The sequence below is a fragment of the Chroicocephalus ridibundus genome, chromosome 2, assembly GCF_963924245.1.
Source record: "Chroicocephalus ridibundus chromosome 2, bChrRid1.1, whole genome shotgun sequence".
Taxonomy (NCBI): Eukaryota; Metazoa; Chordata; class Aves; order Charadriiformes; family Laridae; genus Chroicocephalus; species Chroicocephalus ridibundus.
The window spans coordinates 34,099,073-34,112,851 of NC_086285.1; the positions used below are offsets into that span (position 1 = coordinate 34,099,073).

General features: G+C 42.4%; 1 protein-coding gene across 1 annotated transcript; it reads right to left on the minus strand.

Moving 5' to 3' along the window:
* Positions 1-640: 640 nt before the first annotated feature.
* On the minus strand, positions 641-1,210 carry FERD3L (Fer3 like bHLH transcription factor). Its single transcript, XM_063323900.1, has one exon. The coding sequence runs from the start codon at positions 1,208-1,210 to the stop codon at positions 641-643; it is 570 nt and encodes a 189-aa protein (XP_063179970.1).
* Between the last annotated feature and the right edge of the window lie 12,569 nt (positions 1,211-13,779).

The following is a 13,779-nucleotide window of genomic DNA, read 5'->3' on the forward strand; positions in this document are numbered from 1 at the left end:
CGCCCACACGCAAGGACAGAGCTGGTCCCGGGAAGAAAATCGTGACAACAAACGGTTGTGTCCAGATGTTCCGCTTTACTGGCCCCGTGACACACGGCATGGACTTGGCAGGCTGGATTTCAAAGAAAGGGGAGTTGTTGTTTATTTTTATTTTTTTTTTTTAAAGCAGGAAGCGCTAGGTTAAAATGCGCGCGCCGAGATTTTCCTATTCCCTGGCAGGCAGCTGGGCAGGCAACTGGTTCCTCTGGAAACCCACCCTGCAAACTGGACCGGCTCTGCTGCCCCGGCCGAACTTTTCTCGAAAGCAACGAATTGCAAAGTTTTAAAGCAAGTAGGCGACGCAACAACAGCCAAAGGGCCCCAGACCTTCCTTTTCTTTTTTCTTCTCTTTACAAAAATTATATATATTAGCAAATCTACCCATACTGAACCTCTCCATCCCTCCCCCCGCCCCCAAAGCACACTTCCACCAAACACTCCTGGTTTTGCATCCCACACCTACATGGTCCTGGCTGCGGTGTGAGAAGCCCAGGCAGGAGCAGGGTTCTGCGTCCCGAGGAAGGAGGCGCCCGGGGCCACCTGCTCGGTGCCGCGGGTGATGCCCGGCCCCCAGCCCCGTCCCGCCGGGCCCCGGAGCTCCCTAGCTCGCCTCCTGCCTGCTGCAGCCGTCCAGGAGCTCAGTCATGAAGGAGATGTACACGATGGCCAGGCGCAATGTCTCTATTCGGGAGAGCCTCTTCTCGTAGGCGAAGGTGGGCACCTTCTTCCTCAGCTCATCAAACGCCTCGTTGAGGTTGAACATCCTCTTCCTCTCCCGTATGTTGGCAGCCTGGCGCTGGGCATAGGTGATAACCCGCTTTCTCCTGGGTCTGTCCAGGAGGGAAGCGCTGCGCATCCTCTCCTCTTCCTCCTCCTCCTCGTCGTCTTCGGGATCTCCGTCTCCGAAGGCAGCCAGGGGCAGCCCGCGGGCCATCCCCTCCCGGAGCGACAGGGCTCTGTCCCCAAAGGGAGGCCCGGAGGTGACCTCGCAGAGCCCCAGGTTCGGGCCGGCCCGGGGGGGGACCTGGGGGGAGCCCAGGGAGAGGTCGGCCACGAAATCCAGCACCGAGGCGCCCAGCAGCCCCTCTGGGCAGGGCACTTGCGGGGCTCTGCCGTGCAGCTCATCCAGCAGCCCCGGGCGCTGGTGGGCTGGGAAGAGGCTGGCTGACATCTTACTCCAGAGAGGGCTTAATCTGGTCCCCCATCCCCAGCCCCAGCGGCGTTAATATTTATAACCCCCCGGATAACAGGATTAGCAGGACTAGAAAGAGCGGCTGTAAAATTTCTCGCCGTGATGCTGATGAGAGGAGACAGGCAGCCCCCTCGGGGACGCGTGGATGCTCCCGAGAGAGGAGTCCCCAGCGAGTCAATCCTGTCACAGCGATCAAGGACAGTTCCTTCTTGGCAAAACCCTCCGCTCTTACCTGCTGAGCACTTTTGTCTCCTCTTACACACCCGCAACCAAACGATTTTCAGCCTCTTTAAAGCCCGCAGCCGCAGAGCCGGGTCTCCACTGGGCTTGTTTTCCTGCTTTCTGTCGGGATCTCTGAACCCTGAGAGCCAGCCTGACAATTGATGTCAGGCAAGTGCATGTATGCCTTTAATGATGTCCTGAAGAGGGGACCTGCACGCAGAGGGTCACCGGGGAATGTTTACCCTGTATCCCAGCGCAATGGGAGCTGAATGACAGGACCTCCATTAGCCTAAGTAAGCATTGTAGGGGACCCGATATTGCATTCCCAGGAGTAACTGTTGGAATCGCCTCTCCATTCCCCCTAAATCCCCTTCAACTAGAGTTCAAACATCTTTCCAGCGTGGCAGTAAAAGCCTGCTTCGTAAAGCTCATTTCGGTTCAGGCAATCTCAAAGCACTTGCTTTGAAACTCCTTCCTCCTGCCCATGGAGACGAGGATAAGCTGGTCCTGGTCAGGGCAGCGGTCGCTCTCACACCTTTGGTAGAGCCGTCCCGGTCACCGGCGGTGCAAAGAGGAATCAACCTGCCTGCACGCACTGATAACCCTGGATACATAGCGCAAAAACCCGTGAAATGCATATAAACACAGCCGGTACACCCGACACCGCTGAATACCTTTCTTTGATCAAGGTTTCCTTGGGGACGGACGTCGGGGATTGTTTTGCTTTTTCCTTGGGAGGCTGGAAGAGGTTGGGGGCTGTGCCTTCACCCTCCCACACCATAGACTGTCCCTAAGTAAACAGCCTGGCCCTGGCAATCCCTGGTGGTGTCAGACACACCCAGGTTGTATCGGGTCGATTTTCTTTGGCACGCGATTTGCGCATACAGCTCGTTTAGGAGCGGCTGCCCATTACTCTTGCGATGCCTTCTTAGAACCTAATCTTCGCCTTTGTCATGCATTGTCGCCGCTCTCGCTTTGGGGCTAATTAGTCTCTAATTTCTAAGGGCATTCAAAGCCCATCAGATCAAAGGAGGCGGGGGTGGGGGCGGCCGAAGCATCCCCCTCCGCGAAAATCCTTCCTGTTTGCCTACAGGTCGCAAACATTTCCCACCGCGCACCGGGATCTGCCGGCGTTTACGACACAGCGAGCGAACCACGCACCCCCTTTTTCCTGGGAAAGATGCCGCAGGGAAGACCCTTCCCCTCCCAGTTTCAGACCCCTCACCCCCCCCCTCCCCCAACCTCCCCGTCTCGGCGGGCTGCCAGAGGCGGGGGGCGGGCAGGGCGCTGGCTGCGCGGGGTGGTGCGGAAGGTGAGCGGGGGCGGAGGTACGTTGGACAGCTCCGGAGCGGCCGCGGCGGCGCTGCAGGTACCCGGCGGCCCCGCAGAAGGATGCGGGGGAAGCTGGGGGGGAGGGTGTGGGGGGCATATATGTGTGTGTCTTCCCTCCCCGTCCTTCTTCCCGGCCTACAACCAACCTCTCCCCAGCCTATCGCACCACCGTTATCGCCACTGCCGCGGCAGTGATCGGCGGCGTTGTGTCTGCTTTGATGATTTAATGGCGTGCCTAAGGCTAAATAAAGAGCGAATAGCGGGGAGGATGCTTTTAGTCTTACTAGCCCTAAGAGGTTTCTTAGCGAACAGGGAGAGAGGTAGTCAGAGACGTGCTTATTTATGACAAATACGGTTCATTAAAACACCTGGTGAACGAACTAATTAGAACTAAAAGAGAAGCTGTAAAACATCTGTTAAGAGAAGTACTGACTAGGGAGCATCCAAAAGTAAGCAGAGGGGCTCTAAATGTTAAGTATTATATCAAAACTGTCGGTGGATAAAAGATTTATGATCGATCCGCAAAGGAATGTAACTTGTTTGAGCCCCTTTTAGGTGAGGTGGCAAGTATTTCGTTTAAAGACATGGAGGTATAAAATAAGGACAAATGTCAGCAAAGATGTGTCATCATGGGGTGCAAAATTATCGGGGAAATACAAATGCTTCAGCTAATAAAATAAATGAGTGAAGAAATGTGAAATCGTCAGCTCAGTGTCAATCTTAACAAGAATTTCCTGTCATGCGGGAAACCGGCTGTTAGAAGAGGATCGAGCAGCTCTTCACCACGGTCTCTTTGGAAATAAACTCTTGCTCACATCTCTAGTTTCAGATTTTTGCAGGACACAAACTACAAAGACAAGTGGAACCAAAAGCATTTTATATTGCAAGAAAGTAAAGGGAGAAGGTTGTTGAGTCAGTATTGGACCACAAAGCAATATAACATAAACCATAAAAGATTAATGCAGGGTGTGCCTGTCACTGAATCCTTAAAGGAAGCACTAAAGCCAGGACTAAGCCAGGATTGGGAGATCCTAGCAGAAAATGAAGACTTGTAGCCAAGGTGAATCCTCCTGTCAAGCTGATTTTTTTATTGCTGCTTTGTTTCCTGTTTTTTTTTTTTTTGTTGTTGTTTGTTTTTTTTTTCTTTTTTTTCATGCTAAAATACTGATTTTTCTCTTATATTAACTACTTTAAATTATGTATAATAAGCTCAATGAACTGTGATTTGAGGTATGTTTTTGAATGTTTTTTCATATTCGGTGATTTTTATCACATTGGGGAAAGTATGGAGCTGAGGAAACGCATAATGAATATCCATGCTGCAGAGGACAGGTTTTCAGTGCATAGACAAGGCAATCACGTAGGGGAAGCAGCACAAACTCTCATGAGAGGCTGCTTTATACTCTGAAATCTTCTCAAACCAGATTAGGTGTTCAAACATGTGTTCTAGATTTGTTTTAACTAAGAATACAGTTTGCTTTATGAATGTTTACCTTCCTTCGCCTACTTTATATCCTACCTTTTCATTTCACTTGTTTATCACAAAGAATTTTGCTCACAAGATGCTTACAGATGCTGAGCACTGATGGCTACATCTTCAAGCCACTCTGCAACTATTTGCGTAATTATTTTTCTTCAAAAGTATCTATGATATGATTCTTGATAATTTTGAAAATCACTGTCTCTTAACAAATCTCCCTATATAACAAATCCAATCTCTTTTGTACTAGCAGGTACAAGGAGAATGTGCATTTTAATCCACTGTACCTCTGTGGAAACAGTTTTAGTCCTTTTATAATCCTGCATGCTGAGTCCCTGTGCTGATAATTTTCCACATTATCATACAGGAAAAGACAGCCACTCTGATGACTTAGCTTTAGTGATTGAGATGTTAAAGATTTTACTAGTGACTTATACTTTATTGGAAAATTCACTGGAAGTGAGTGGTGATCCTGGGATGCTGAAATAAGGGGGCACCGTCCATCAGACATGGCTTGATAAGCAAGGAGCTGAAAGTTGCTGTCTGCTCTAGAAACCACAAAAAGTTAGATATGTAGCTGAAAAAAAAATGCCTACGCGGTTTTCTTGTAAAATGGGAAAAATCTTCTCTCCTTTAATTGATCCCTTAGTAGCAGAGTTGCTATCATTCTCAAACCCTGGCCTGAATAACAGAAACAGATGTACTGTGTAGCAGGCTAATGCTGTCTCTCTCAGCTTACTGACGTTGCAGCTGTCTGGTCTTGTTGTTAAACCTTAAAATTACAGTAATGTCCATGGATCAGGACCTCATTACCTCAAAACACAGGGCAATTCCTGTCCTGTTGAGCTCAGTCTGAATTCCTGACAGACCAAACCACATCAGGGCAGTATATATGTATGGAGATAGGGCAAACTTGCAAAAGAATGGAGAGAGTTTGGAAAATAGCTTGACACTTGCTCAGTTAGTGGTGGAGAGGAAGTGACTATGGGAACCACTGATGAATTAATACAAAAAGGAAGTTTTTAAGCAAGGCTAGGTGATGACTGGTTATTTTGATTTTAGAAGAATGTAGTAGTATTCAGATGAAAGCAGAGCAAAATGTGGTTGAATGTGGTATCACTGGAAGGGTAAAGGAGACCTCTGTTGTCTCAATGTATTAAGAGATTATATAGGCAGGGAACATTGGGCTGTGACAGAGTTTATGTTCAAAGAGTTTATGTCCGAGTTTTTTGTGAAGCGGAAGGAGGCCAAACGACAAGTATTAGATGGTCAGTACTGTTTCAAGTGTCTTGCAATGAAACCAGAAAGGAGGAGACTGCGGAAGTCAAAGTCAAAACTAATGTAGATGAGAGGAAGCAGTGCCTCGGTGGCTGAACCAGCTGGGAAAGCCTTTGATACATTGGAGATAGATGAAGTGTACGGAGATGAGGACAATGTTACCTCACTTTTTCTGCAGATGTCACACGCTGAAAGTTTTGATTGAGTCCATCAGTTAAGAAAAGTAAAATAGATACAAGGAATTGACTTACATTATCTAACTGCTGGCTCTTATCCAAGTACCAAGTTATCATGGAGACACCCTGAGTCCTGCAGAGATGTGAGCACCGGTACTGGACTCCACAGACCACTTGAAGTCTGTCTCCCCTGACGGACTGTCAGCTTGGGGATACTGGCTTCTAACTCAGCTAACTTCGGTCCTGTGGGATGAACCTTGGCCCTAGATTTAGTGGTTTATAAATAAACACTAGAAGAAAATCCAGTAAGATATATATCTAGAGTATGTGGGCAAAGAGAACTGGATATATTTGAGTGCAGTGACCAGAATCTGAGTCTGTAAGAATTTTCTGCAACCTTATCTGTATAGGCAGTATAAGAATTAACTTTATTGCTTGTGTTGGTGATATATATGAGTACCCTCTGCTCACAAAGCAGGTGAATTATTACTAGTCCAGTGTAGGGACTAGTTCTGTTCTTAAAATAAGAATATGTCCAGTGAAGCCAGACCATCACAGTCTGGTCCTAGCAGTAATTTTAGGCACTGATCCTACGTGCATCTGGCTGTATGAATGTACCTCTGTGTCACAGCCTGTCTTTAATAGGACTCCAATTTGAATACAAACACCTAGTTAGAAAAATCAGGTTTCACAACTTGGCTTTCCTTGAAAAAAAAGTGCCATTCTGTAACATCATTGTTCCCTGACACAGGAAATCATTAGTAAAACTCAATATTTTGGGCAAAACCTAGTAAAACTAGGTACATGCTGCCAGTAAAGTGCAATTCATTTCTATTTACAGTTGTATTACACATGATTTGAAGAGTTTAAAAGAAGTAACTGTTGATATTTCTCCATCCGGGACCAAATGACGAACAAAAAGTTTGAAAGTGCAATTTTGGGTAAATCATAGACAAATGAAATGAATAGCTGTGGTTAGGGTGTGATGTGATTCATCATGCTTGTGAAGTTTTATGAACGATACTTTTTTCCTTAATCATAACCTTAGGGGTGGGAGGGATTGAGAACAGGACATGTATTAAGGTTGGAATGTCAACCTTAACTTTGCATTTCCTGTATTTTTATCAGTGTGAGTGAAAAAAATGTAAAGTTATTTAAACATAGCTTCTTTCATCTTGATTTTGCTATATAAATGCTGTTTTTGGAAAATGGAATGCTATAAAAATGTGTATTGTTTACGTAGGAGTCTAGATTTTTTCCTACATCTTTATTCCAATTCCTTAATTTTATTATTATGTAATTATGTACTAGAGACATTGATTAATGCTTTTTTCTCTTACGTTTCTCACAGTTTGTAAAATGCAGGGAAATGTCAGGCTGAAAGCTGTAGTTACTTAAAGATTTTCCTTATATTTCAAAAGAATAAATATATGTATGATGGCGGATCAAGATTCATTACCAGAATCCTGTTCGTAGGCTCCATTTTTACTTAGTGGTATCACCTTGGGTCAAATGAGCCGTTTTGTCTTCTGACCTGCTCAGCTTTGGACAGTACACATGCCAGGTAGGTTCTTCTACCTTTTGTTTTGTTCTCATTTTTTGGAATCTGGACTTTACCTGCTTCATTTTATAGAATCTGGAATTGCTAGCTGATTTTTTGTAGCTCACAGATGCATCTCCTGCAACTAGCAAGGAGGCCTACACTGAAACTCATCTCTAAAGAATGGGTCCCCTTTGCCATGCTTCTCAATCATCCACTACCTTGCTAGCTTCTGGATTTGTTATTCTCCTAAGGATATAGAATTTCTTTCCTTGCTAGTCCTGAATACCCTCGTAACAGGTTTTGCATATTTATGACAATAGTCTCCAACTACAGTATCGCCTAGTATCATCCCCACTGAATTTCCATTTCATTCCCATTCAACACATTAGAAGCTACTGATATAATGAATAGTGTTTTCTTTCCTTCTTGTTGCTCAATGTTTCACCTTCATTTCTTTTTCTGTGATATATAAGCCATGATGTAAATATAGGATTAATAACATTTCTTATACTGTAACAGCTGCCATATCCTTGTGCTTGATAGATACGGACTGAGTAAGTATTGTTTTTGTTTGCAGGTGGGAAGCATGAATAGAACAACATGGCAAATAGAAACAGAACAACTATGGCAAATACAATAATATGGCAAATTGGAACTGAGGGTTTCTATTTTAGTTATCTAGAATTTAATTTTAGGGAGCATTTGTGTTATACAGTCTTTTTACCTTAAGAAGAATCCGTTGAGCTACTCTGCTGTGAGCACTAGGCTCTTCCACAAGTGGCATACAATTTTTAGATAAACTATATGTAATATAAGTTAATCGAGTGATTTATTAACATATATCTGGAAAGTGTTTTTATTAACAGCATAAAAGACAGCTTTGATTGCTTATAACTTAATGAGTTTAATTTTGGAAATGCAATTTTTTTTTAAAATACATACCAGTTTTATTGTTATTTTCTAGATTTTTTAAAGTAAACCACAAAATGAAAGCTTCCCGATGTTCCATAACATGTGTTTGTGCAGGGCTGAAATCTTCAGATCCATCATGCTACTTGCCACCTTTAAACTTCTGAAGCCAAATATTATCCTCCCTGTCTGCCATCAGGACCTGAGGGAAGGTGGCATACTTTGCCAGAAGATTTCACAGATCTTTGATGGCAGCAAGAGTATCGAGGAGAGGACAATTTGTTCCTGTCTACAAAAGGAATGGGATTTATTGGCACTTCCCTTTTCTGACAAATTAGATCCAACCTGATCTATCCTTATCAATGTCCTGTCTCTTTTTGTGTTATGATTCACTGCCGTGTCCCATCTCTTCTCTCTTTAACTGTCCTTTCTCCCTGTTTCTTGGGCTTGATACCTGTTTCCATGTGGAACATGGTTTAGTCTTACCTCCCTGGGCTTCAGTCTTCTACTCACCTTCTTAGGTTTAGCTGTGTTTTCCCCAGACTCCTGCTTCTCAAATCTGTTTATTTTTTCTCTCTCTCTCTTTCTTTAACCACATAGCCCATTTTTATTTGCAGTTAGTGCTCTCCACCCCCAGGCCTTGCCCTGGAACAACAGCTCAGAGCTGCACTAGCTTTACCTGGCAGTGAGCTCAAGCATGGGTAGAATCCTTAAGGAATCTGGAGATTCTAATCCAAATGTATAGGCAATCTAGAATAGAATCCAGGTGGTGTGAAGGGAAGGCAAAGCCTAGCTGGAGAAAGGGAAGCAGGAGGCATGAGTACACACTACGTTGATGGTGGTGGTATGAAGGGAAGGTGGACCCTTCCCTACTGCAACAGTAGGGCTGGGGAGAGAGCTAGAGATAGGTCTGGGAAGGTTACCACACATTGATGAAGCCTAGAGTTCTTGGAATTGAAAATGGTTTTAATTTTTCAAATTCCAGATTCTGTCCAGTGATGGGAATATATGACATAGGCAGGCTGAACCTAAAAATTGTAGCAACTATTGTAGTGCTACTCATGGACACAGTGGCTTGAGGGCACAATAGTAAATAAAACCATACATAAGTTGTAAATTTTAAAAACAGATAGTAACTAAAAAAGGCTCCCAAGAGAATGTTCAAGGCTAGAGAGTGAGGAATGAGGACTCATACTACCCTATTCTGTAAACTCACTGATCTCAAACCATGTCCTCTTCCCCAGGTCATCTTTGATCCAGATTTGCCCAATGTCAGAGAATTCCTGAATAACGCAGTCTTCTTCCCCTCTAGGGATTTTCCCCAGGCTAGCGATGAGGAACAACAGTGTCAATTCATTTGCACGAAAGGACATGGTGAGTCACGGACAGCTTCATCCCTGCCCCAGACCACAAGTGCAATTATGTAAGTACTTAAAAAAGGACCTGCAATTATTTACTGCTACCCATGTAGATACAGGGTCCTGGCTATGACATGTTTTGTTAACACTAGAGTAAGTGAGTTGTAGAGAGTAATATTATTCTGTTACTCTGTCTTTTCATTTTGGCTTCCATTCAAATATCATGTAGAATGTGCTAAACTGCAAGTGTAGGTGTGTACATAATACACCTGCAAAATGTGTATGTATATCATCTTGTGAAGGGGTAAACTGAAGAGAAGTAAGTTCAATTATTTGTACTGGATTAGCAAAATACATTAGTTGCAAAACTAAGAACAAAACCACTATCTTTGGTCTACCGGCTTAATTCTTTAATTGCTAGGTAATCCTGGCTCACAAAGTCAGGGAAAGTCAAATCACTCACTTTTGCTTTCAAAGCTAAACCTCTCTGGGATTATCTCATTTGTGAGACCAGATCCAGAGAAAATAAGTTAGGAATGGAACAATCCCTTTTAACTTTAGCTCCAGAAAGACTGAATAATTGGGCAAATCTATTTTCTTTCCTACTTCTCAGAAATAAAAAAGGACACCTATAAATCTCATTTTACTTAGCTCAGGTAGAAAATCAGCATTGTGAATTAAAACCTTGATATACAGTAGTATACAGTATTTGTTCAGAAGGAGTGTCCTAGGATGTTAAAGATTAGCCATGGTGGTTTTGCTTTAGGCTTTATTGCAATGAGAGATTTTTTCCAGGATTTCTTGACTCATTCTGCTAAGCCTGTGTTGAAAGGGAGTTTCTTAATGCATTCTAAAGCAATCACATCATTTTTAATTTTTTTTTCACTTACTGTTTAGTACTAGAGTTAATTTCTTCAGACTATTTTAAACCACATCTGTTTTAATTGCATCATGTATTTTTGAAAGTATTAATATTATTTGTTTTATTATTTAAAGACAAACATAGTAAGGATGTTTTAAAGAAGTTGGAAGAACAGCAAGTTCTAGTTAATAGTCCTTTAATATTCAATCCCATTATCTTATCAATAATTAAATTAATCATTGGATAAAAACAACTGTAGATCTAGGTTGTTTCATAAAGTTACTAGGAGACATATTTACCCCAGTGTTCTTTTCGGTGACAATGGATTCATGAAAAATGGCAATATGTAATGGATATTAGGCCTCTTACAAAATAGTTCTGCTCAGACAGATGAAAAAGAAGCAAAAACTTACAATATAATTCTGCAGCTAAAACGACAGGTGCTATGTTTTCAGTCAATGATAGAACTTACTATTATATGGTTGGGCTTAAGCTTGACAGCAAAATCTAGGAAAAATAAAGGACCTGAAGAGCGCAAGAAGTCAAAGATTTAAAAATAAACGTTCTTTTTTTCCCAGCAGAGAGAAATTCTCTAGCACTGACTTGTAAAAGAAGACAAAAGGATCCAGTGGGTCCCTTCCAGAACTTGGACTTTTCAGATTTTATCTGCCACTGTTTACCATTTTACTTTTCATATTTCCTAAGGAGACGGCTTACAGAAAAACACCATGAAGCCACAGGAACCCTTTTTGTCCATTAGCCAATGGAAATCCTTCCTCATTTCAGCTTCACAAGTCAGAAAGTGATGATTGGAACATCGAGGATCAGTGTAGCCTTATGCATCCACTTGACCAGTCTAAGACCTCTCAGTAGCTCTCCTTTTGGCTAAACAGGAACCTTCCTAATGAATTAAAAGGAAATTACAAAGGCAATATGCAAGAAATGAAAAGAAAACAGCTGAAAAAGTACATTTATAGTACTTTTCTTTGTTTAAGGACAAGAACGTGAAGACCAATATTTAGTCAGAGCTAAAAGTAATAAGGGACATAACAGGTGGTGAAAGAAGACTCTGTAGATATCTAAGCTGCAAAATAAAGTTCAGGAAAAAATGTGAGTTTGATGAGGTAGACAACATAGTGAGAGACGATACAGAAAAGGTTGAAGTAGACTTAATTTTTTTGTCTCAGTTTTCACAGACAAAGCCTGATCTCGTACCTCTGTGTGGACCAATGCAGTTTGGCAAAGAGAGGGAAACCCAATAATGCAGTAGAAACAGGGTAAGTATTACTGAGAGAAGTTTAAAAATAATGGAGCTGGATGGGATTCACCCAACACCACTGAAAGAGGTAGCTGCAGTGATTGCAAGGTTGCTGTCTCTGAAAAAGACTGATCATCAGGGAAGGTCTCTTGATGGCTAACGCTACGCCCATCTTGGAGAAAATTGAGAGGAGGACTTGGAGAATTATAGGTCATATGTAAAGATTGTAAAGATGTCCCTGTAAAGACTGTAAAGCATGTCCCCTTGGAATCTGTCTCCAAACACATGAAAGCAATCGGGAATAACTAGCTCAGACTTCGCAAAGACAAATCATGCTTGACCAACTTGATTGCCTGCCACCATGAGATGGCATGTTGAGTGGGCAGAAGGAAAACAATGGGTACCTGGTCTTCAGGATGACTTTTGGCACTGTCCTCAAAAGGATTCTCTGTGGAAGATGAGAAAGTATGGACTGGAAGAAAAGTTTCTTAGATGCATTGAAAATTGACTTTATCACCACGGTAAAATGCTAGTAAAGTCAAAGAGTTTGGTTTCAGTTGGTGGTGAGAAAAGTACCCTATGGATTGGTACTGGGATTTATATTGTTCAGTATTTCCATCAACAGTTTAGATCGTCACACAGAACATGTCTTCAGGTAAATCTGCAGATAGTAAAAATCAGGAGGAATGACTGACATGAAGAATGGGAAAACTTCAAAGGGTTCTTGAAAATTGGACCCACATAAACATCATGAGGATCCCAAGCCTGGGGCCAGAACAACCTCAGCTACCTGTACAAGCTGGGAAATGAGTAAAGTCCCCTGAAAAGGACAGGATGGTAACGGACTACAGGTAGAATATAAACCAATAGTGCAAATTGCAAAGAAGGTAAACTATGTATTGGACTATGTTAGCATGGGAGCAGATCAAATGAAGTTACTATTGTCCTCAATTTAGCACCGATGAAGATGTTTAAGGAAAACAAAGCCTTGTTTGGAGCCTCCTAGTACCTAAGGGATGCTGAGAAACAAGAGGTTGCAGTGATGCACTTTGAAGGCGATCACGAAGACAGATTGAAGAAGCTGGACTTGTTTAGTCTGACAAAAGAGTAGGCTAAGGAATGATCTATTAGCAACCTAGCGACCTGCAACTACTACAAGGGGAGATGCAAAGATGAAAATAATATCTTAATTGTGGCAGACAGATTGTACAATACTGGAACAGGCTGCCCAGAGAGGATGGGGAATCTTCATCCTTGAAAGTTTTCTAGACAGGACAGCACTAAGATATGTCTGACCTGACCTAGTGCTAGTAAAAGTAAACTTTGTGTGGGAGAGACCTCCAAATGTCCCCTACAAACAGCATTTCTATGACCCTGCAATTCTTGGAACCCAAAGTTCTGACCCCCAATGTCTTTTCTCCTTGAAAGAGCATACTTCCCCCCAACACAAGGAGATGGCATGTCCCCTTGTCTTCAGGTTCAGAAAAAGTTTCCACGGAGAGTTTATTTAGGATAGATGTCCAGTAAAAGCTCTTGATTGTATTTGTGATCATGGCATCTGAGAAAATATACATGAAATACAGCACAATAATGTGATACAATAGATCTGAGTTTTAAACCAATGATTAGGTCCCCAAAAAGCAAAACACTTATTTGTGTTTGTAGATACTCATAGAGAAGTAGTGTCATTCACTTCAAGTGTGATGAGAACTTGAAGTTATCAAGTGCTTAAGTGATTTGCTGGCTTGTGGCTTCAGTTCTTTAAAATGAAGAACGAATGAAATGAATGTAAAAAGCAGGGGGCTCTGAAGAATGCTCACTACTTACAAGCAAGCAACTAAAAAAAAAAAGCAATCTATCAGTCAAATGATTAACTATCTAAAAAACTAACCTGGAAGACAGTACGTTTTTTAATTGCTTATTTACAAAATTATTTAATCAAACAGAACATAATTTCAGTGTTCATATTCTCACCTTGGGATTTGTTCCTTGTCAGTCACTTGTAGAGAATAGAGAACAAACATCTGGAATACTACATTAAAAGAAAACATCAGCATAGGATTGTTTTAATGATTAGATGATATGTGACCTAAACTTAGAGTGGAAACTCACTAATTTGTACTGTACACG

Coding starts and splice junctions, on each gene's coding strand:
- FERD3L (XM_063323900.1), bottom strand. CDS start 1,210: ATGTCAGCCAGCCTCTTCCCAGCCCACCAGCGCCCGGGGCTGCTGGAT.